At 36.0% G+C, this 23,526-nt stretch overlaps 1 protein-coding gene across 1 annotated transcript in view; it reads right to left on the reverse strand.

Annotated features, from left to right (window-relative positions):
- Positions 1-362: 362 nt before the first annotated feature.
- LOC138322895 (annexin A13-like) overlaps positions 363-23,526 on the reverse strand; it is a 28,771-nt gene continuing 5,607 nt past the window's right edge. Inside the window, exons 2-16 of the mRNA XM_069267104.1 lie at positions 22,774-22,811; positions 21,914-21,992; positions 21,463-21,515; positions 20,951-21,052; positions 20,645-20,770; positions 19,111-19,372; positions 14,620-14,714; positions 13,873-13,986; positions 13,316-13,406; positions 13,042-13,142; positions 11,906-12,160; positions 11,502-11,567; positions 11,219-11,237; positions 5,354-5,466; positions 363-4,831 (exon numbers count right to left, since the gene is read on the reverse strand). Of these exons, the coding sequence (XP_069123205.1) occupies positions 4,706-4,831; positions 5,354-5,466; positions 11,219-11,237; positions 11,502-11,567; positions 11,906-12,160; positions 13,042-13,142; positions 13,316-13,406; positions 13,873-13,986; positions 14,620-14,714; positions 19,111-19,372; positions 20,645-20,770; positions 20,951-21,052; positions 21,463-21,515; positions 21,914-21,992; positions 22,774-22,782 (1,611 nt within the window). The 5' untranslated portion in view covers positions 22,783-22,811 and the 3' untranslated portion in view covers positions 363-4,705. The remainder of the gene's footprint in view (positions 4,832-5,353; positions 5,467-11,218; positions 11,238-11,501; positions 11,568-11,905; positions 12,161-13,041; positions 13,143-13,315; positions 13,407-13,872; positions 13,987-14,619; positions 14,715-19,110; positions 19,373-20,644; positions 20,771-20,950; positions 21,053-21,462; positions 21,516-21,913; positions 21,993-22,773; positions 22,812-23,526) is intronic.

Consider the following 23,526-nt stretch of genomic DNA (forward strand, 5'->3'; position numbering starts at 1 on the left):
CAAGTTCTATGTCACAAAAAGGTGGAGAGACTGCAGGAGGTTGGAATTTCTCTTCCATTCAGCCCTACGGCTGTCCGGTTACATCATCAGTTGGTGCTTAATAAGGTGTGCGAGGCCAAACTACACGTGTGCTCATAGGTCACCCTATAAAAGGCACAGCAGCGTATCTCTCTGTGCTCTTTTGTCATTCACTTGCACATGATACAGGGACGTCTCTGTTTTTAATTGTATCAGTTTTCTAGTTTGTTCTGGGTACCAGTATTTTTATTTTGTTTCTAAAATTTGTATTTCACATGGGATGCTTGTATCAGTGGGAGACTCTCCACCATAATATGGGCTAAAAATATAAATAAACAATGAAGTCTAAATGATATGTATTTATTAAATGTGACAACAATACGACAGCAAGTCTAAGTGTTGCTAATATCTGTTTTTTAACGTAGGCCTTTGTACTGTCAGTACTGTTTTATACGTACATCAAAAAGAGAGGAGCATTGAGAATACGGGTACACAATCAATAATAAGCCTTATCACAGTATGATTTTTATAGAGCCATTCCTTTTACTTTACTGGTAGCACTTTATAGAGTGATGAACTCGAAATGTACTTTTTTTTTACACAATTACATAATTAGCGTAAAAATGATCTTGAACATTTTAGAGCTAAATGGGCAATCACCACAGCTATAAATAGGATACAGAGAAAATGCAATTAGCACAGGATTTCTGGTGTGAAAAGCTATAAAATAGGAATACTGCTAAGATATGTACAGTATGTGTGTTTATAGTACCTAGGGTATCCAAATCTATCAGACCAATTCTATGGGCCCCAAGTCTCATCAACATTCTTTATTTCTAAATAATTCTTTAACTTAATATTCTCCACAGAATACCTTAACAGAAGATAATTTGAGAAAATCTTAAGGAACTTCCCTTAACTCCAATAATACTTCCTAATGGAAAATCATTCCATGAAGTTAATCTGTAAGATAATCTCATGAGATACTTTTTGTAAACATTACAAATTAATCAATGTTAAATACAACAAATTCATTTAGAAAATATTGAATACTTTGGCAAATCAAAATGCCATATATATAATACTTAAAATATATTGATGCTTCAAAAAACATTTGACTTAGAATTGAGGAACAGTATCACAATAAAACTAGGTATATTATATTCATTGATTAGTGATTACAATGTTAGTCATTCTGACTAGAACTGATCAAGGACTTCATTATCTTTGGGAAGTAGAATATTTGGTTTGAACAGTATTTTATGATATATTTTATTCAGTAATATGTAAAACCTTCAACCTCTTTAAATAACTGCCCACTGAAAGTAAAGCTTCCCAGACTTCTGGCTTGATTAGTGTGTTATCATAGGGTAGCAATTGGAAGGTGTTTTACTGAACAAACAAGAGGCCCATGGGCCTTAACGGTCATCTGACAATTAGTACAATACAACATAGTCGTTTAAAGATTTTAGCCTATTTGACCTCTGTGACCTTGATTGAAGGTCAAGGTAATTCATTTGAACAAACTTGGTAGCCCTTCATCCAAGCATGCTACATGCCCAATATCAGTAGCCTTGGCCTTCTAGTTCTTGAAAAGAAGTCATTTAAAGATTTTAGCCTATTTGACCCCTGTGACCTTAAATGAAGGTCAAGGTCATTTATTTGAACAAACTTGGTATCCCTTCATCCCAGCATGCTACATGCCCAATATCAGTACCCTGGGCCTTCTGGTTCTTGAAAAGAAGTCATTTAAAGATTTTAGCCTATTTGACCCCTGTGACCTTGAATGAAGATCAAGGTCATTCATTTGAACAAACTTGGTAGCCCTTTATCCTAGCATGCCACAGCCTAATATCAGGTCTCTAGGCCTCTTAGTTATTCACAAGAATTTGTTTAAATGATTTTAGCCTATTTGACCCCTGTGACCTTGAATGAAGGTCAAGGTCATTTATTTGAACAAACTTGGTAGCCCTTCATCCCAGCATCCTACAGGCCAAATATCAGTACCCTGGGCCTTCTGGTTCTTGAGAAGAAGTCGTTTAAATATTTTAGCCTTTTTGACCCCCGTGACCTTGAATGAAGGTTAAGGTCATTCATTTGAACAAACTTGGTAGCCCTTCATCCAAGCATGTCACAGGCCCAATATCAGTACCCTGGGCCTTCTGGTTCTTGAGAAGAAGTCGTTTAAAGATTTTAGCCTATTTGACCCTCGTGACCTTGAATGAAGGTCAAGGTCATTTATTTGAACAAACTTGGTAGCCCTTCATCCCAGCATGCCACAGGCCTAATATCAGGTCTCTAGGCCTCTTAGTTATTCACAAGAAGTTGTTTAAAGGATTTTAGCCTATTTGACCCCTGTGACCTTGAATGAAGGTCAAGGTCATTTATTTGAACAAACTTGGTAGCCCTTCATCCCAGCATCCTACAGGCCAAATATCAGTACCCTGGGCCTTCTGGTTCTTGAGAAGAAGTTGTTTAAAGATTTAAGCCTTTTTGACCCTCGTGACCTTGAATGAAGGTCAAGGTCATTTATTTGAACAAACTTGGTAGCCCTTCATCCCAGCATGCCACAGGCCTAATATCAGGTCTCTAGGCCTCTTAGTTATTCACAAAAAGTTGTTTAAAGGATTTTAGCCTATTTGACCCCTGTGACCTTGAATGAAGGTCAAGGTCATTTATTTGAACAAACTTGGTAGCCCTTCATCCCAGCATCCTACAGGCCAAATATCAGTACCCTGGGCCTTCTGGTTTTTGAGAAGAAGTTGTTTAAAGATTTTAGCCTTGTTGACCCCTGTGACCTTGAATGAAGGTCAAGGTCATTCATTTGAACAAACTTGGTAGCCCTCCATCCCAGCAACCTACAGGCCAAATATGAGTACCCTGGGCCTTCCGGTTATTGAGAAGAAGTCGTTTGAATAAAAAGTTTACGCACGGCGCACGGCGCACGGCGCACGACGACGGACGGTGCGGGTCAGATGACCTAAAAATTAAAGGCAGTCTTAAAGGCCCACTACCTTTCCGGAGCAAAATTTAAAGGTTTCTTAAAAACATTAATAACAAAAGAAAATATATATCAATGGCTTAAGATGAGGTTACAACACCAAACATATGCAAGATTTCCTGTCTAATGTACGATAACAGTGGAGATTCATTTCGCTGTTTTGCCGTCTGGCGCAGTGATAGTCAACTACCGCGCGGCATTTAGGACAACGGTGGGAAACATAAAACGACCCGCGTTATGAAAATTAACATTTTATTTATTCTAATTAAACAGTTCTGAAGGTGATGATAAGTGTGCTAGTAAACGTATAGTTAATAACTTCTGCAACTCTACAAAATTATTGATCTCGTTTTACATTCCTATTTTAAAAATTAAAAGCCGTTTCGGAAAGGTAGTGGCCCTTTAAATCAATAGGGACATGAGTGCTCAATTGATTCAATATACAGCTGTAATACTTAATATATGCTTGTTTTAAGGCCATTCCCTGTTACATCAACTGTCTTACAGATTTATCTACCCTTGAAGGTTATGTGTTGTTCATATCACTTTGTGGAAGAAGCTTCACTAACATTGCTTTCTCTCTAGAAAATGATTTCTCGCACTTCGGACAGGGAAATCTCACATGATACCCGGTGCTAGATTTTTCTATCTCTTCCGATCTGTCTGGTACTTTTACGCGAATTTTGGCGGAATTTACACCATTCATGTAACGGTCCGCGCATGTGACGTCAAACTCTCAAACCGGTGACGTCACAAGCGTCAGATAATCAATATTATTAGAAATATGTGCATTCAGTCATTTACCATGCATTGTTTGATTGTTGTTTTTATTTATGAAAACAGTATGTACCGATTGATCATCGTTTGTCTTTGATACAACCGAACTACAGTTTTATGCGGAATGACTGAAATCGAAGCGCAGATGAAATGGTTAACCAGCTTTGAACAAGGAGGCCCATGACGGGATAGTTTTACACTCTGAACATGTATATAGATGTGTTTTGTTATATCTTAGAGGTGCGAGAAAAAAAATCTATTACCTTTAAGTGATCGAGATCGGGTTATCTCAGTCGAGGGCTAAGATTTTGTAACATCCCAGCCTCGGCTAACGCCTCGGTTGGGATTATGTTACAAAATCTTAGCCCTCGACTGAGATAACCCGATCTCGTTCACTTACAGGTAACAGATTTTATTAGTCACGACCAATATCTGAATACTAGGAGAGATCATCCAAAGTGACGTAAACCCTTTAATCTGCCAAATAATTATTCATTAGTTCAGAAGCAAAATTAAATTGAATGTCTTTCATTCCCAGAATTAACACACACCCAACACTGAGATCACTGTAGCTGGATGTATTACTGTAAAATGATCAAATAGCTAATAACAACAGGTAAAGGATAAATTACAGTCAATGTCAGTAAATATTGCTTTACTTGAGATAGAAAAAATATAAATAATTGATATAGTGTACTATAATACACCTACATATATACAAAAAAAAATTGAAAAAAGGAGAAATTGTGTGTACAATATACCTATGACATAAAAAGTGTCAAAAACAAAGCATTAATGCTGATAGAGTGTTAAGTTTATGTATACCATTAAATTATAAAAATTGCATGTTCCAAATGAACGCTTCAATATTATGCTGTTTTTAGATTGCTAGGCTCACAACCATAGTCTCTAGTCTCTTCCTACGATGGCCTGGAGCAGTTTTCTGTAGTCACCGCTGCAGTCATCATTAATCCATTGCCAAAGGGTCTGTTTGTTCTCCTCCAGGAAGGAAGCCTTAATTTGCTCCATGTCAATCTAATGACAAAAATGATTGATACTTCAAGAATAATTCACTTAAATTAGCATATCTCAGTGTACACATTTACCATATAAAGTTTCGGATCCTGATTCAGAAGCCATTTTGTCTGATAATGAACAGTTCAGTAACTACAAGTTATGTCAGGAATGGAGACACTCATTTGTTATAAGAAAGAGCTATACAACAAGTGGTTAAAGAGAGGCCATGCTGGCTCATAATTGCAGAAAGAACATGAGATTTTATGTGACTGAATAAGTAAATCTTATTGCATTTCCACAGAAATAATCAGAACATTGTGTAACATTGTATCTTTAAAAACACTATTACGAAGGTAATAATTCCTCAAATGCGCATCTATTAGGAGCCTTAGAACTATGAAATATTTCTCTCAAATGATAACTTTTAATATCTGGTAGGTAAATTTTCATGAAGGAGTAATTTATGAATTTCAGCACGTGAATGGCATTTGTCATTATATTGAGTTAATGAAGAAATACAGATCCTGTATACAAACCTACCTCGGACCGTGAAACGATAACTCTAATGAGGTCAGAGTCTGCAGTGCCCAGTCCCTTCATCATCATTGTCAACCTCTTGGCAAAGTAACGAGGTGGGAACTTGATACACATCACTGTATTAACAATAAAAGTAACGAGGTGGGAACTTGATACACATCACTATATTAACAATAAAAGTAACGAGGTGCGAAGATACTAACGAGGTGGGAACTTGATACACATCACTGTATTAACAATAAAAGTAACGAGGTGGGAACTTGATACACATCACTATATTAACAATAAAAGTAACGAGGTGCGAACTTGATACACATCACTATATTAACAATAAAAGTAACGAGGTGGGAACATGGTACACATCACTGTATTAACAACAAAAGTAACGAGGTGGGAACTTGATACACATCACTGTATTAACAATAAAAGTAACGAGGTGGGAACTTGATACACATCACTGTATTAACAATTAAAGTAACGAGGTGGGAACTTGATACACATCACTGTATTAACAATAAAAGTAACGAGGTGGGAACTTGATACACATCACTGTATTAACAATAAAAGTAACGAGGTGGGAACTTGATACACATCACTGTATTAACATACAAGTAACGAGGTGGGAACTTGATACACATCACTGTATTAACAACAAAAGTAACGAGGTGGGAACTGTACACATCACTGTATTAACAATAAAAGTAACGAGGTGGGAACTTGTAATACACATCACTGTAGTAACAATAAAAGTAACGAGGTGGGAACTTGATACACATCACTGTAGTAACAATAAAAGTAACGAGGTGGGAACTTGATACACATCACTGTATTAACAATTGGCAAAGTAACGAGGTGGGAACTTGATACACATCACTGTATTAACAATAAAAGTAACGAGGTGGGAACTTGATACACATCACTGTATTAACAATAAAAGTAACGAGGTGGGAACTTGATACACATCACTGTATTAACAATAAAAGTAACGAGGTGGGAACTTGATACACATCACTGTATTAACAATAAAAGTAACGAGGTGGGAACTTGATACACATCACTGTATTAACAATAAAAGTAACGAGGTGGGAACTTGATACACATCACTGTATTAACAATAAAAGTAACGAGGTGGGAACTTGATACACATCACTGTATTAACAATAAAAGTAACGAGGTGGGAACTTGATACACATCACTGTATTAACAATAAAAGTAACGAGGTGGGAACTTGATACACATCACTGTATTAACAATAAAAGTAACGAGGTGGGAACTTGATACACATCACTGTATTAACAATAAAAGTAACGAGGTGGGAACTTGATACACATCACTGTATTAACAATAAAAGTAACGAGGTGGGAACTTGATACACATCACTGTATTAACAATAAAAGTAACGAGGTGGGAACTTGATACACATCACTGTATTAACAATAAAAGTAACGAGGTGGGAACTTGATAGACATAACTGTATTAACAATACAAGTAATGAGGTGGGAACTTGATACACATCACTGTATTAACAATAAAAGTAATGAGGTGGGAACTTGATACACATCACTGTATTAACAATAAAAGTAACGAAGTGGGAACTTGATACACATCACTGTATTAACAATAAAAGTAACGAAGTGGGAACTTGATACACATCACTGTATTAACAATAAAAGTAATGAGGTGGGAACTTGATACACATCACTGTATTAACAATAAAAGTAACGAGGTGGGAACTTGATACACATCACTGTATTAACAATAAAAGTAATGAGGTGGGACTTAAAACACATCACTGTATTAACAATAAAACTAATGAGGTGGGAACTTGATACACATCACTGTATTAACAATAAAAGTAACGAAGTGGGAACTTGATACACATCACTGTATTAACAAAAAAAGTAACAAGGTGGGAACTTGATACACATCACTATATTAATAAAACTAATGAGGTGGGAACTTGATACACATCACTGTATTAACAATAAAAGTAACGAGGTGGGAACTTGATACACATCACTGTATTAACAATAAAAGTAATGAGGTGGGAACTTGATACACATCACTGTATTAACAATAAAAGTAACGAGGTGGGAACATGATACACATCACTGTATTAACAATAAAAGTAACGAAGTGGGAACTTGATACACATCACTGTATTAACAATAAAAGTAACGAGGTGGGAACTTGATACACATCACTGTATTAACAATAAAAGTAACGAAGTGGGAACTTGATACACATCACTGTATTAACAATAAAAGTAACGAGGTGGGAACTTGATACACATCACTGTATTAACAACAAAAGTAACGAGGTGGGAACTTGATACACATCACTGTATTAACAATAAAAGTAACGAGGTGGGAACTTGATACACATCACTGTATTAACAATAAAAGTAACGAGGTGGGAACTTGATACACATCACTGTATTAACAATAAAAGTAACGAGGTGGGAACTTGATACACATCACTGTATTAACAATAAAAGTAACGAGGTGGGAACTTGATACACATCACTGTATTAACAATAAAAGTAACGAAGTGGGAACTTGATACACATCACTGTATTAACAATAAAAGTAACGAGGTGGGAACTTGATACACATCACTGTATTAACAATAAAAGTAACGAGGTGGGAACTTGATACACATCACTGTATTAACAATAAAAGTAACGAGGTGGGAACTTGATACACATCACTGTATTAACAATAAAAGTAACGAGGTGGGAACTTGATACACATCACTGTATTAACAATAAAAGTAATGAGGTGGGAACTTGATACACATCACTGTATTAACAATAAAAGTAACGAGTGGGAACTTGATACACATCACTGTATTAACAATAAAAGTAACGAGGTGGGAACTTGATACACATCACTGTATTAACAATAAAAGTAACGAAGTGGGAACTTGATACACATCACTGTATTAACAATAAAAGTAACGAGGTGGGAACTTGATACACATCACTGTATTAACAATAAAAGTAACGAAGTGGGAACTTGATACACATCACTGTAGTAACAATAAAAGTAACGAGGTGGGAACTTGATACACATCACTGTATTAACAATAAAAGTAATGAAGTGGGAACTTGATACACATCACTGTATTAATTAACAACAAAATGTAACATGTGGGAACTTGATATACATCACTGTATTAACAACAAAAGTAATGCGGAAATGAATCTTCACTGTTAACACAGCTAATGCTTGGAATCTTGCATATGGTTGGTGTTATAACATCCTCTTACGCCATTGATATACGTTTTCATACAAATGTACATCATAACTGTTTTTTAAGAAACTTTTACTTTTGTTTCCAAAAGGTAGTGGGCCTTTAAAGTCTTATAAACATAACATAAACCTATCTTAAAACATCAACTGGATAAAAATCCATGTCTATATAAATATATGTATATAACGGTCACCAGTATAAAAATCTTTACCCAGAGTGTACAAGGCTTAACTAACTTTCCCAGAGTGTACAAGGCTGAACTAACTTACCCAGAGTGTACAAGGCTTAACTAACTTACCCAGAGTGTACAAGGCTGAACTAACTTACCCAGAGTGTACAAGGCTGAACTAACTTACCCAGAGTGTACAAGGCTGAACTACTTACTTAACCCAGAGTGTACAAGGCTGAACTAACTTACCCAGAGTGTACAAGGCTGAACTAACTTACACCAGAGTGTACAGGGCTTAACTAACTTACCCAGAGTGTACAAGGCTGAACTAACTTATCCAGAGTGTACAAGGCTTAACTAACTTACCCAGAGTGTACAAGGCTGAACTAACTTACCCAGAGTGTACAAGGCTGAACTAACTTACCCAGAGTGTACAAGGCTTAACTAACTTACCCAGAGTGTACAAGGCTAACTAACTTACCCAGAGTGTACAAGGCTAACTAACTTACCCAGAGTGTACAAGGCTGAACTAACTTACCCAGAGTGTACAAGGCTTAACTAACTTATCCAGAGTGTACAAGGCTTAACTAACTTACCCAGAGTGTACAAGGCTTACTAACTTACCCAGAGTGTACAAGGCTGAACTAACTTACCCAGAGTGTACAAGGCTTAACTAACTTACCCAGAGTGTACAAGGCTTAACTAACTTACCCAGAGTGTACAAGGCTGAACTAACTTACCCAGAGTGTACAAGGCTGAACTAACTTACCCAGAGTGTACAAGGCTGAACTAAACTTACCCAGAGTGTACAAGGCTTAACTAACTTACCCAGAGTGTACAAGGCTTAACTAACTTACCCAGAGTGTACAAGGCTAACTAACTTACCAATACAAGGCTGAACTAACTTACCCAGAGTGTACAAGGCTTAACTAACTTACCCAGAGTGTACAAGGCTTAACTAACTTACCCAGAGTGTACAAGGCTGAAACTACCAAGGTAACTAACTTACCCAGAGTGTACAAGGCTTAACTAACTTACCCAGAGTGTACAAGGCTAACTAACTTACCCAAGTGTACAAGGCTGAACTAACTTACCCAGAGTGTACAAGGCTTAACTAACTTACCCAGAGTGTACAAGGCTGAACTAACTTACCCAGAGTGTACAAGGCTTAACTAACTTACCCAGAGTGTACAAGGCTGAACTAACTTACCCAGAGTGTACAAGGCTTAACTAACTTACCCAGAGTGTACAAGGCTGAAATAACTTACCCAGAGTGTACAAGGCTTAACTAACTTACCCAGAGTGTACAAGGCTTAACTTACCAAAGGCTAACTTACCCAGAGTGTACAAGGCTGAACTAAACTTACCCAGAGTGTACAAGGCTGAACTAACTTACCCAGAGTGTACAAGGCTTAACTAACTTACCCAGAGTGTACAAGGCTAACTAACTTACCCAGAGTGTACAAGGCTTAACTAACTTACCCAGAGTGTAAAGGCTAAATAACTTACCCAGAGTGTACAAGGCTTAACTAACTTACCCAGAGTGTACAAGGCTGAACTAACTTACCCAGAGTGTACAAGGCTTAACTAACTTACCCAGAGTGTACAAGGCTGAAATAACTTACCCAGAGTGTACAAGGCTTAACTAACTTACCCAGAGTGTACAAGGCTGAACTAACTTACCCAGAGTGTACAAGGCTGAACTAACTTACCCAGAGTGTACAAGGCTGAACTAACTTACCCAGAGTGTACAAGGCTTAACTAACTTACCCAGAGTGTACAAGGCTTAACTAACTTACCCAGAGTGTACAAGGCTGAACTAACTTACCCAGAGTGTACAAGGCTTAACTAACTTACCCAGAGTGTACAAGGCTGAAATAACTTACCCAGAGTGTACAAGGCTTAACTAACTTACCCAGAGTGTACAAGGCTTAAAAGTAACTTACCCAGAGTGTACAAGGCTTAACTAACTTACCCAGAGTGTACAAGGCTGAAACTAACTTACCCAGAGTGTACAAGGCTTGAACTAACTTACCCAGAGTGTACAAGGCTGAAACTAACTTACCCAGAGTGTACAAGGCTTAACTAACTTACCCAGAGTGTACAAGGCTGAAATAACTTACCCAGAGTGTACAAGGCTTGAACTAACTTACCCAGAGTGTACAAGGCTTAACTAACTTACCCAGAGTGTACAAGGCTTAACTAACTTACCCAGAGTGTACAAGGCTGAACTAACTTACCCAGAGTGTACAAGGCTGAACTAACTTACCCAGAGTGTACAAGGCTTAACTAACTTACCCAGAGTGTACAAGGCTTAACTAACTTACCCAGAGTGTACAAGGCTGAACTAACTTACCCAGAGTGTACAAGGCTTAACTAACTTACCCAGAGTGTACAAGGCTTAAACTAACTTACCCAGAGTGTACAAGGCTGAACTAACTTACCCAGAGTGTACAAGGCTAACTAACTTACCCAGAGTGTACAAGGCTGAACTAACTTACCCAGAGTGTACAAGGCTGAACTAACTTACCCAGAGTGTACAAGGCTTAACTAACTTACCCAGAGTGTACAGGCTGTAACTTACCAGGTGTTAATAACTTACCCAGAGTGTACAAGGCTGAAACTAACTTACCCAGAGTGTACAAGGCTTAACTAACTTACCCAGTACAGGCTGAATATACCCAAGGCAGGCTAATAACTTACCCAGAGTGTAAAGGCTGAAATAACAGTGGCCATCTTAAAGTCGCCTGAAGTTTCATCATCCACAGCATTCTCAATGTCGCACTGCGATAGCTAGTAACACAATATCAATAGTTATGGCAGTCAGATGTACAGATATAACTTTAACACATGGAGGGATTACCTTGTCTTATCATCCACAAATTAATTTAAACTCGTTTCTGCTCTTTGCCATGGTATTGAGTTTAGATTTTTCAATAATTATGTTGTGATAATCAAAGATACAGATGTATGATGCTACTTATCAATAAGATTATCAAGACAATGACCCTGTGCCTTACTTATTACTTTGGCTGATGGTTTACAAATAGATGGTTAAGCATTGTCTATTGCTGCTCAAAGATAATTGATATCAGTTGTTAACAAGAGTCCTCACACACAACAGTACTGACCTTGACATATTCCGCGTAAGTCCTCCTCAGTTGGTACGGATCCCGAATGGAGAAGATCCTGTTGAAGGTTTCTTCATCTGTACCCCAACTGTCCTGTCCTGCTTCAAACAACTTCTGGGCCTCACGCTGTGCTTTGTCCACATTAACTAACTTGTCATGGTTGACTGCGAACATTCCAGTTGGCATGCCCAAATCGTTCTTTACTTCCTCAACAGCTTCGTCCAACCTCTCAAAGTCAATGGTGTCACGGTTACCCTACAGGAAATGCAAGCATTGTGGATAATTGTATGTATTGAGATATTCACTGTGGTGAGGGTTTAAATAAGCTCAGGTTTTACAACATTTTGTGAGCCTCTTCATATCCACATGTGAAAGAGTATTGTTATCTCATACCTCAACATTTTAATTATAATAGCCTTTTGGGAAGTGAATTTGAAGAAAACCTCAACTGGCCTACATGTAAATTCTCCAAATTGAAAATCGTGTGATGTTTTTTAACGGAAATTTTGTTTTTTTCATTCTTTATAGAAAAACCAGCATAATTTCTAAAAATAATGTTAATATTCATTGAGAGAATAGTAATTTTGCGACATGAGTGTATTGCATGGGATAAACCAGTATAATACACCCATATATATATATATATTTAAGCATTGATGTCACTATTTTTTAATTTTATCGGGGTATGAAAAAAAAATTGTTTGCAAACTGTGTGAATCCGCGTATATCTCAAAAGGTCATAACCCGATATAAAAAATAGGGAATTTCTTTTTGAAAAAGATGTTAATTAACTTATAGTGTTTTCAGGGATTTTCGAATCATACGCACTCAAGTCCTATGTGACGTCACGAAACTCGGGTTTGCGCCATTTCGGATTTTTTTCATATGTTACCCAATTGTAGAAAACAAAAAAATTAATTAATAGGTATAAGGGGAATTTTAGTTACCAGGTAAGATTGCTCAAGCAATATCAAATCATGTGGTAGATAGGAAGAAAACATTTTTTGAAAAGGCATTTAATTCTTCAAAACCACAGTGGTGGAAAGGATTAAAGAATAGATATAACAATGGGTGTTATTAGAGAATTTTCCTTTGAGTCAGAGACTTTACTCATGCTATACACAAGTAAGTAATACCTGACAGGCTGAGATTAGTAAGCGCTTGTAGTCTCCAGATGTATCGCTCTCAATATCTTCCTCAAGTGCACATTCTGGGGCTTTCTGATCAGGAAAAGTAACTACGGAAACAAAACAGGCCAAATGTATTGTAATGCATAATCTTGTTAATATATATGGAGCACATTGTGCAGTTCACCTGGCATTTAATGACGCAGACTACATTTATCACTATTTTCTCTGACAGGTGACAAAGATTCCCTGCAGTATCTATCAGGACTTGGAACATGCTTACCATCTTTGTATGCTTCCACCATAGCCTGGATCTGAGGGTTGGTTCTGGAAAACATAATCTCACACAGCACAGAATCGTCCGTTCCTAAACCCTAGAAAGAATGAAAGAAAATGTAACAATTAGTATTAATTCAGCTTTTAAGGAGTTTTAATGCATTTTATTTTCCTTCAAGAGTTTCAGTTTTAAACAGGCAAATGTGTTATTTTTTTCATCAAGCCCATTGCTTAAATGGGGAGGGAAGGTGGGGAGGCACTGTGGCTGTGTGGTACAGGTGTATCATATTACAACTAATCTCCACCTCTCTTGCTAGGGACTGGCCATAGCTAAGTCACTACAAGTTACCATAGGTTGATAGATTTTTCTCTGAGTACTCTAACTTTCTTTCATTTCCAAAACCTGACATTTTCTTAAATAACTGGCTGTTGATATCAGATGTTACCATAAACTAGAATTTCTTGAAAAGTTACAACACCACTGCATGTATGTTTATCTTAACATTATAATCTGCACAGGTGTCGATGGATAGGTTACTTTATGAGACATATGCTTGTACTTACATAAATAGAGTTTCGGACACACCAAGCATCATACTCTGCGGGTTTGACAAACAGAGCCATAACACATTCCTTCAGGTCCCCACTCAGTTCCGATTTTAGCTCATCAATCAGATCCTGTACGTAGAAAACAAACAAGAGGCCCAAGGGCCTTAATTATATTGGTCATCTGACTATCTTGGAAACAGTTGCATAGGAAATTAATTAGACATGGTGCCGTGGTGGCCATCTTTGATTTGGGATCAACTTAAAATGTACCTTAACAATTAATTTCAGGCAAGTTTTAGCCAAATCGCACTGAGATAATTTAAGAAGAATTTCAAAATGTGATTTCAAGACGGAGGCTGTGGCGACAATCTTGGATTTCAGATTGACCCAAAAAATGAAAACACTGTGTCAGGACCATGTCAGGATCATTTCAGGCAAGTTTCAGCCAAATCTTACCGGTAAAACTTGAAAAGAAGTTCAAAATGTGAAAATTTTGCATACGATGAACAACACAGGGAGGATGATGATGTACGAAACATGATGACTGTAGGTCATCCTGACCCTCAGATGACCTAAAAACTACACCTGTATAACAGTGAAATTTTATACATTTGTATTTGATTTTCTGTACTTCAGAAGTAAACATCATACTCTCTATACTGTCCTTCATAATTAATGTATGTTCCATTGTGTTTACTAATAGTCTGTCATCCTCAATAATTAATTAAAATGATTTATTTCATTGTTCATCCTTGAACTTACCAAGCCATAAGCAGTCTTAAACTTTGACTTGAGTTCCTGTCTCTGTTCATTGTTACGAGTTGTCACAACATGTATGATCGCATCCTCATTTGTACCTTTGTAAGAATAAAATGCAATTAGGTTTTCGTTATATTAGTTTAATGTCCTAGGGTCATTTAAGGACCTGCCATATTTGTTAGTGGAGGAAAGCCAGAGTATCCAGAGAAATACCACCGACCAGTGGTCAGTACCTGGCAACTGCCCCACATGGCTTTCAAACTCTTAACACAGAGGTAAAGATCTTGTCATAAAATACAAAGTTATTGCAATACGATAGATGCCATCAAACTAAAAATTTGTTTTACATCCTAAACTATCTATTTCATATAAAATTTGCTAAGTGCTGACTGAAGAAAACATATGGTTTTTTGGAGGTGTAACAACTGGTTTATAATTATTGTCAGTATAGTGTGACCTGTTAAGGTATCTCGCCATGAGTGTTATTGGCAACATGGCTCAGTACCAATATAATGTAACAAAGTGAGACAGACAGCTTGGAGTCCTTGGTGGTTCAGTAGGATAGCACTATATCGTGAGAATAATTTGAGTGTGAGTATAACTTGACTGTGACTATAACTTGACTGTAAGTATAACTTGACTGTGAGTATAACTTGACTGTAAGTATAACTTGACTGTAAGTATAACTTGAGTGTAAGTTAAACTTGAGTGTGAGTATAACTTGAGTGTGAGTATAATTTGAGTGTGAGTATAACTTGAAGTATAACTTGACTGTGAGTATAACTTGACTGTGAGTATAACTTGAGTGTGAGTATAACTTGAGTGTGAGTATAACTTGAGTGTAAGTATAACTTGACTGTGAGTATAACTTGAGTGTGAGTATAACTTGAGTGTGAGTATAACTTGAGTGTGAGTATAACTTGACTGTGAGTATAACTTGAGTGTGAGTATAACTTGAGTGTAAGTATAACTTGAGTGTAAGTATAACTTGACTGTGAGTATAACTTGACTGTGAGTATAACTTGAGTGTGAGTATAACTTGAGTGTGAGTATAACTTGACTGAGTATAACTTGAGTGTGAGTATAACTTGACTGTAAGTATAACTTGACTGTGAGTATAACTTGAGTGTGAGTATAACTTGAGTGTAAGTATAACTTGAGTGTGAGTATAACTTGAGTGTGAGTATAACTTGAGTGTGAGTATAACTTGAGTGTGAGTATAACTTGAGTGTGAGTATAACTTGACTGTGATATAACTTGAGTATAACTTGACTGTGAGTATAACTTGACTGTGAGTATAACTTGAGTGTGAGTATAACTTGAGTGTGAGTATAACTTGAGTGTAATTATAACTTGAGTGTGAGTATAACTTGAGTGTGAGTATAACTTGACTGTGAGTATAACTTGAGTATAACTTGTGTGAGTATAACTTGACTGTGTATAACTTGTATATACTTGAGTATAACTTGAGTGTGAGATAACTTGACTGTGAGTATAACTTGACTGTGAGTATAACTTGACTGTGAGTATAACTTGAGTGTGAGTATAACTTGAGTGTGAGTATAACTTGACTGTGAGTATAACTTGAGTGTGAGTATAACTGTGAGTATAACTTGACTGTAAGTATAACTTGAGTGTGAGTATAACTTGAGTGTGAGTATAACTTGAGTGTAAGTATAACTTGAGTGTAATAACTTGAGTGTGAGTATAACTTGAGTGAGTATAACTAGTATGAGTGTGAGTATAACTTGACTGTGAGTATAACTTGAGTGTGAGTATAACTTGACTGTGAGTATAACTTGAGTGTGAGTATAACTTGAGTGTAAGCATAACTTGAGTGTGAGAATAACTTGAGTGTGAGTATAACTTGACTGTGAGTATAACTGTGAGTATAACTTGACTGTGAGTATAACTTGACTGTGAGTATAACTTGAGTGTGAGTATAACTTGAGTATAACTTGACTGTGAGTATAACTTGACTGTGAGTATAACTTGACTGTGAGTATAACTTGACTGTGAGTATAACTTGAGTGTGAGTATAACTTGAGTGTGAGTATAACTTGACTGTGAGTATAACTTGAGTGTGAGTATAACTTGACTGTAAGTATAACTTGACTGTGAGTATAACTTGAGTGTGAGTATAACTTGAGTGTGAGTATAACTTGACTGTGAGTATAACTTGAGTGTGAGTATAACTTGACTGTGAGTATAACTTGAGTGTGAGTATAACTTGACTGTGAGTATAACTTGACTGTGAGTATAACTTGAGTGTGAGTATAACTTGACTGTGAGTATAACTTGACTGTGAGTATAACTTGACTGTGAGTATAACTTGACTGTGAGTATAACTTGACTGTGAGTATAACTTGACTGTGAGTATAACTTGAGTGTGAGTATAACTTGACTGTGAGTATAACTTGACTGTGAGTATAACTTGACTGTGAGTATAACTTGACTGTGAGTATAACTTGAGTGTGACTATGAGTATAACTTGAGTGTGAGTATAACTTGACTGTGAGTATAACTTGACTGTGAGTATAACTTGACTGTGAGTATAACTTGAGTGTAAGTATAACTTGAGTATGTGAGTGAGTATAACTTGACTGTGAGTATAACTTGACTGTGAGTATAACTTGACTGTGAGTATAACTTGAGTGTGAGTATAACTTGACTGTGAGTATAACTTGAGTATAACTTGACTGTGAGTATAACTTGACTGTGAGTATAACTTGAGTGTGAGTATAACTTGAGTGTGAGTATAACTTGACTGTGAGTATAACTTGACTGTGAGTATAACTTGACTGTGAGTATAACTTGACTGTGAGTATAACTTGACTGTGAGTATAACTTGAGTGTGAGTATAACTTGAGTGTGAGTATAACTTGACTGTGAGTATAACTTGAGTGTGAGTATAACTTGAGTGTGAGAATAACTTGACTGTGAGTATAACTTGAGTGTGAGTATAACTTGAGTGTGAGTATAACTTGAGTGTGAGTATAACTTGACTGTGAGTATAACTTGACTGTGAGTATAACTTGAGTGTGAGTATAACTTGAGTGTGAGTATAACTTGAGTGTGAGTATAACTTGAGTGTGAGTATAACTTGACTGTGAGTATAACTTGAGTGAGTATAACTTGACTGTGAGTATAACGACTGTGAGTATAACTTGAGTGTGAGTATAACTTGAGTGTGAGAATAACTTGAGTGTGAGAATAACTTGACTGTGAGTATAACTTGAGTGTGAGTATAACTTGACTGTGAGTATAACTTGACTGTGAGAATAACTTGAGTGTGAGTATAACTTGAGTGTGAGAATAACTTGACTGTGAGTATAACTTGACTGTAAGTATAACTTGTTTGAGTATAACTTGGCTGTGAGTATAACTTGAGTGTGAGTATAACTTGAGTGTGAGAATAACTTGAGTGTGAGAATAACTTGACTGTGAGTATAACTTGACTGTGAGTATAACTTGAGTGTGAGTATAACTTGAGTGTGAGTATAACTTGAGTGTGAGTATAACTTGACTGTGAGTATAACTTGACTGTGAGTATAACTTGAGTGTGAGTATAACTTGAGTGTGAGTATAACTTGAGTGTGAGTATAACTTGAGTGTGAGTATAACTTGAGTGTGAGTATAACTTGACTGTGAGTATAACTTGACTGTGAGTATAACTTGACTGTGAGTATAACTTGACTGTGAGTATAACTTGAGTGTGAGTATAACTTGACTGTGAGTATAACTTGAGTGTGAGTATAATTTGAGTGTGAGTATAACTTGAGTGTGAGTATAACTTGACTGTGAGTATAACTTGACTGTGAGTATAACTTGAGTGTGAGTATAACTTGACTGTGAGTATAACTTGACTGTAAGTATAACTTGACTGTGAGTATAACTTGACTGTGAGTATAACTTGAGTGTAAGTATAACTTGACTGTAAGTATAACTTGACTGTAAGTATAACTTGACTGTAAGTATAACTTGACTGTAAGTATAACTTGACTGTAAGTATAACTTGACTGTAAGTATAACTTGAGTGTGAGTATAACTTGACTGTGAGTATAACTTGACTGTGAGTAAGTTAACTTGACTGTAAGTATAACTTGACTGTGAGTATAACTTGAGTGTAAGTATAACTTGAGTGTGAGTATAACTTGAGTGTGAGTATAACTTGACTGTGAGTATAACTTGAGTGTGAGTATAACTTGAGTGTGAGTATAACTTGAGTGTGAGTATAACTTGAGTGTGAGTATAACTTGAGTGTAAGTATAACTTGACTGTGAGAATAACTTGAGTGTGAGTATAACTTGCCTGTGAGTAAAACTTGAGTGTGAGTAAAACTTTGACTGTGAATATATGCTGTCATTTAAGGTGACTTTTTAAAACACAGTTTGCTTCAGCAAGATTTAGTATACTATCATATTTCACATCAATTTAAATATTCACTTGATGACAAATACAAACACACCAAAGCATACAAAAATGGAGAAATACCTAAACCATCCATGGCCTCTTTCAGGTATATACAGTCATATTCTGAATCCCATGATTCTCCTGCGGCTTTTGTACCATCAAACTCATCTATAAAAGGTACCACGGGATCATCCTCTGTATATTTGAGGTAAGCCTTCACTGTACCGGTAGTTGGCTCGAGACTGTTGTATTTATCTAAGTGATCCTTCAGTCTAGCCACATACTTCTTCTTCAGTTCCTCTCGCTGTTCGTCACTCAAACCAGCTATCTTCTCTGCTATTTTCTATAATAACCATAATCAAAATAAACTGATATAAGCTAATAAGAATTCAAATTGAATTTTTTTTACTTTGTATCTTTTGAAAAAAACCCATGGAACATTTTCCAGAACTACAAAACTTTTTCATTTTCATTGTAAGAAGTGCTAAGTACAGAATCAATGCAAAAACATTTCTCCAATGCTTGGGTTAGCCATTGACTTAATTCAGTTGAATTATATAATCATGTAAACATTAAAAGAGAATTAATTCGTGGATATAGGTGAATACTGTAAGCTGTAGAGTACTAATTTTGTTCCAATAATTTATGGGACTTCTTCAGTAGCTACATATAAAATTACGTGTTGTTCTTGCAATTTGTGGCATGTGAAAACTTGCACTCACCTACCATAGATACTGTTTCTGTTATTTGTGGGGTGGGTGACTGCAGTTACTTACCATTATATAGATCCTATTTCTGTTATTTGATGGTGGATGATTTCAGTTACCTACCATTATACAGATACTGTTTCTGTTATTTGCGGGGTACGTGACTGCAGTTACCTACCATTATATAGATACTGCTTCTGTTATTTGATGGTGGAGGATTTCAGTTACCTACCATTATATAGATACTGCTTTTGTTTTTTGATGGTTGACAATTGCAGTTTCCTACCATTATATAGATACTGCTTCTGTTTTTTGATGGTGGGTGATTACAGTTACCTACCATTATATAGATACTGTTTCTGTAATTTGATTGTGGGTGGCTGCAGTTACCTACCATTATATAGATAATGCTTTTGTTATTTGATGGTGGATGATTTCAGTTACCTACCATTATATAGATTCTGTTTCTGTTTTTTGTTGGTGAGAATTGCAGTTACATACCATTATATAGATACTGTTTCTGTAATTTGATTGTGGGTGACTGCAGTTACCTACCATTATATAGAACAGCTTCTGTTATTAGATTGTGGGCGACTCCAGTTACCTACCAGTATATAGATACTGTTTCTGTTATTTGATGGTGGATGATTTCAGTTACCTACCATTATATAGACACTGTTTCTGTTATTTAATGGGAGGTGACTATAGTTACCTACCATTATATAGATACTGCTTCTGTTATTTGATGGGAGGTGACTATAGTTACCTACCATTATATAGATACTGCTTCTGTTATATAAATGGTAGGTGATTGCAGTTACCTACCATTATATAGATACTATTTCTGTTATTTAATGGTAGGTGACTACAGTTACCTACACTAGATTCAGTTTCTGCGTATTACTTACAGCCTTCTTTTTAGCCTTCTTGCGGATCTTCTTGCGTGACTTTTTAACTTCTTCTTCCTCTTCCTCATCCTCTTCATACTCCTGCTCATCCTCCTCCTCCTCTTCCTCGTCATCCATAAGACCAGCCTATAAAACAGTACCCACTGTAAATCACTCACGCTAAGGCTTTTATTTTGGTGGTGTTAGAGGATCAATAACCAATAATGAAGTTAAACTCTTAGTAAATATGTTTGTGTTGATTCTCAATAGTTTTTAGCAGTTAGCATGGGTGAGGGGGTAGTTACTGGAATCCTGAATGACACCTACCTCCTGAGCTACATCCATAAAAGCACTGTCTGTACTCCATGTATTGTTGATGTTGATGTTGGTTTGTATTGTGGGTGGCATCTGCTGCATTGGACATGGCATCTATACCGAAAGGAAATCAGAAGGTCAAAGGTAAAAAAATGTCACAACAGAAGGTCAAAGGTAAACAAAGGTCACAATAGAAGGTCAAAGGTAAACAAAGGTCACAACAGAAGGTCAAAGGTAAGCAAAGGTCACAACAAAAGGTCAAATGTAAACAAAGAGCACATAGGGCATAGCATCTATAGAGAAAGTAAAAACAGAAGTTTGAGGTCATCAAGGATCCTTAAATGCATATGACACCTACATACTGGGTAACAACGGACAAGGTCATCGAAGGTCGCAATTTAACACAATGTCTGAAAATACTTTAAATTCATAAACATCATGAATGTGAACCTTATTGTTTACAGAATGGCAGAAGCCAAGTGCAGTGTTCAGTCAACAAAGACATCTTTCTGATATATACTGACCCCGGCGAATGGATTCATCATCATCTGATGATACATCTGTGCTGGATTTGGACCTGCAATGTAAGGACAACAGGTATTAGTAAAGATTGATTCTACCTTGTCAATTTGGCCTGATTAGCTAATCTACTACCAGGCAACCCTAGTACTTTCTACAGAGAAGTTGTTATTTAAGATTTAAAATTTAGCCTATGTGGTCTCCATAACCTAGAATGAAGGTTAAGGTCATTCATTTAAAAAAAAATTCAAAATCCTTCATTGATGCATGCTACAATTAGATTACATTATACTAAAACCTTAAATTTAAATATATATATGGGGGTGAAGTTTCTGATTGAAGGTAATTTACAATAATGCATTGGATTAAAAGTATATGTTTTTGTGTTACAGATTGAAGATATTATATAAAAATTTAACCTTCACTTTACCAGTTACTTATATACAGTGTACATACCAGCATTGACTGTATAGGCAGCGTTATTGTAGGTATATCCCCCTCCATAATAGTTACTCTGCTGGTACGGATTGCCATACTGAAATACAATATAACATGTGAAAGGCTAAAATGTCATACTGAAATACAATGTAACAGGTGAAATGATAAAATGTCATACTGAAATACAACATAACAGGTGAAATGATAAAATGTCTTACTGAAATACAATGTAACAGATGAAAGGATAAAATGTCTTACTGAAATAAAATGTAACAGGTGAAAGGATAAAATGTCATACTAAAATACAATGTAACAGGTGAAATGATAAAATGTCATACTGAAATACAATATAACAGGTGAAATGATAAAATGTCATACTGAAATACAATATAACAGGTGAAATGATAAAATGCCATACTGAAATACAATACAACATGTGAAATGATAAAATGTCATACTGAAATACAATATAACAGGTGAAATGATAAAATGCCATACTGAAATACAATACAACATGTGAAATGATAAAATGTCATACTGAAATTCAATGTAACAAGTGAAAGGATAAAATGTCATACTGAAATACAATATAACAGGTGAAAGGATAAAATGTCTTACTGAAATACAATATAATAGTTAAAATGATAAAATGTCTTACTGAAATACAATGTAACACATGAAGTGATAAAATGTCATACTGAAATACAATATGTGTAAGATAGAGTTATCTTTACCCTAGCAACCACAGGATATCCTTGTGAAGTATGGGAGAAAAAGAAAATGTCAGACTGCAATATAATCAATGTTCTTACAGATTATTTGCTTCAATCATTATACATACCGAGGTAGTAAAAAGTCAGAAAATATGTTTTACTTACAAACGCCATGTTGGATGGAAGTCTCTCTTCACAGCAACCTGTCATAATAAGTAAACATGTATATACATAAGTAACATATACTATAGTCTAACAGAAATTAAATCTGTCTTCATTGTATTCTGTTTCTTTGTAGATTGATTCTAGTAAAAACTTATTACCATGTACAAACCCTAATGTAGAACATTCAGATACTCAAACACTACAATGTTATACATGTACATGTATCAATATTACATACAAAGTCACATATACAATACCTTACCAAGGTCAATGAAAATACATATTAGGTCATGTTGATACAGAGTTATTAGGTCAGTGTGATAATCAATGTCATATGAATGAAATGTACACAGGTATAAATTGACAAGGCCTGTGTCAATTGAAGGTTAAAGTCACACAGATATTACTACACATACAAAGCATGTATGGTTATGGTCACTTAGATATATTGTTCAAGGTCAATGTCAAACATTATGTGCCAAGGTCAAGACCACACATTACGACAAGTCAAATATTTTGCACCATATCCACTGTATGGTAACGGGATCTGGACCCGGCTGTCTGGTATCTACTTCCAGAAAAATTTTACCCAAAAATATGAGAGGGGTATGTAGTATGCGCGCGTGCTAAATCGCTCAAAAACTTGATATTATTCATTTGTTAATCAAAACCTATGGAAAATTAGAATAGTGAAAACTTATAATTTTAATATATGCAACAACTGTATGTGAAAATGAAAATAAAGTCTCCTTT

This window comes from Argopecten irradians, chromosome 5 (genome assembly GCF_041381155.1).
Source record: "Argopecten irradians isolate NY chromosome 5, Ai_NY, whole genome shotgun sequence".
Lineage (NCBI taxonomy): Eukaryota > Metazoa > Mollusca > Bivalvia > Pectinida > Pectinidae > Argopecten > Argopecten irradians.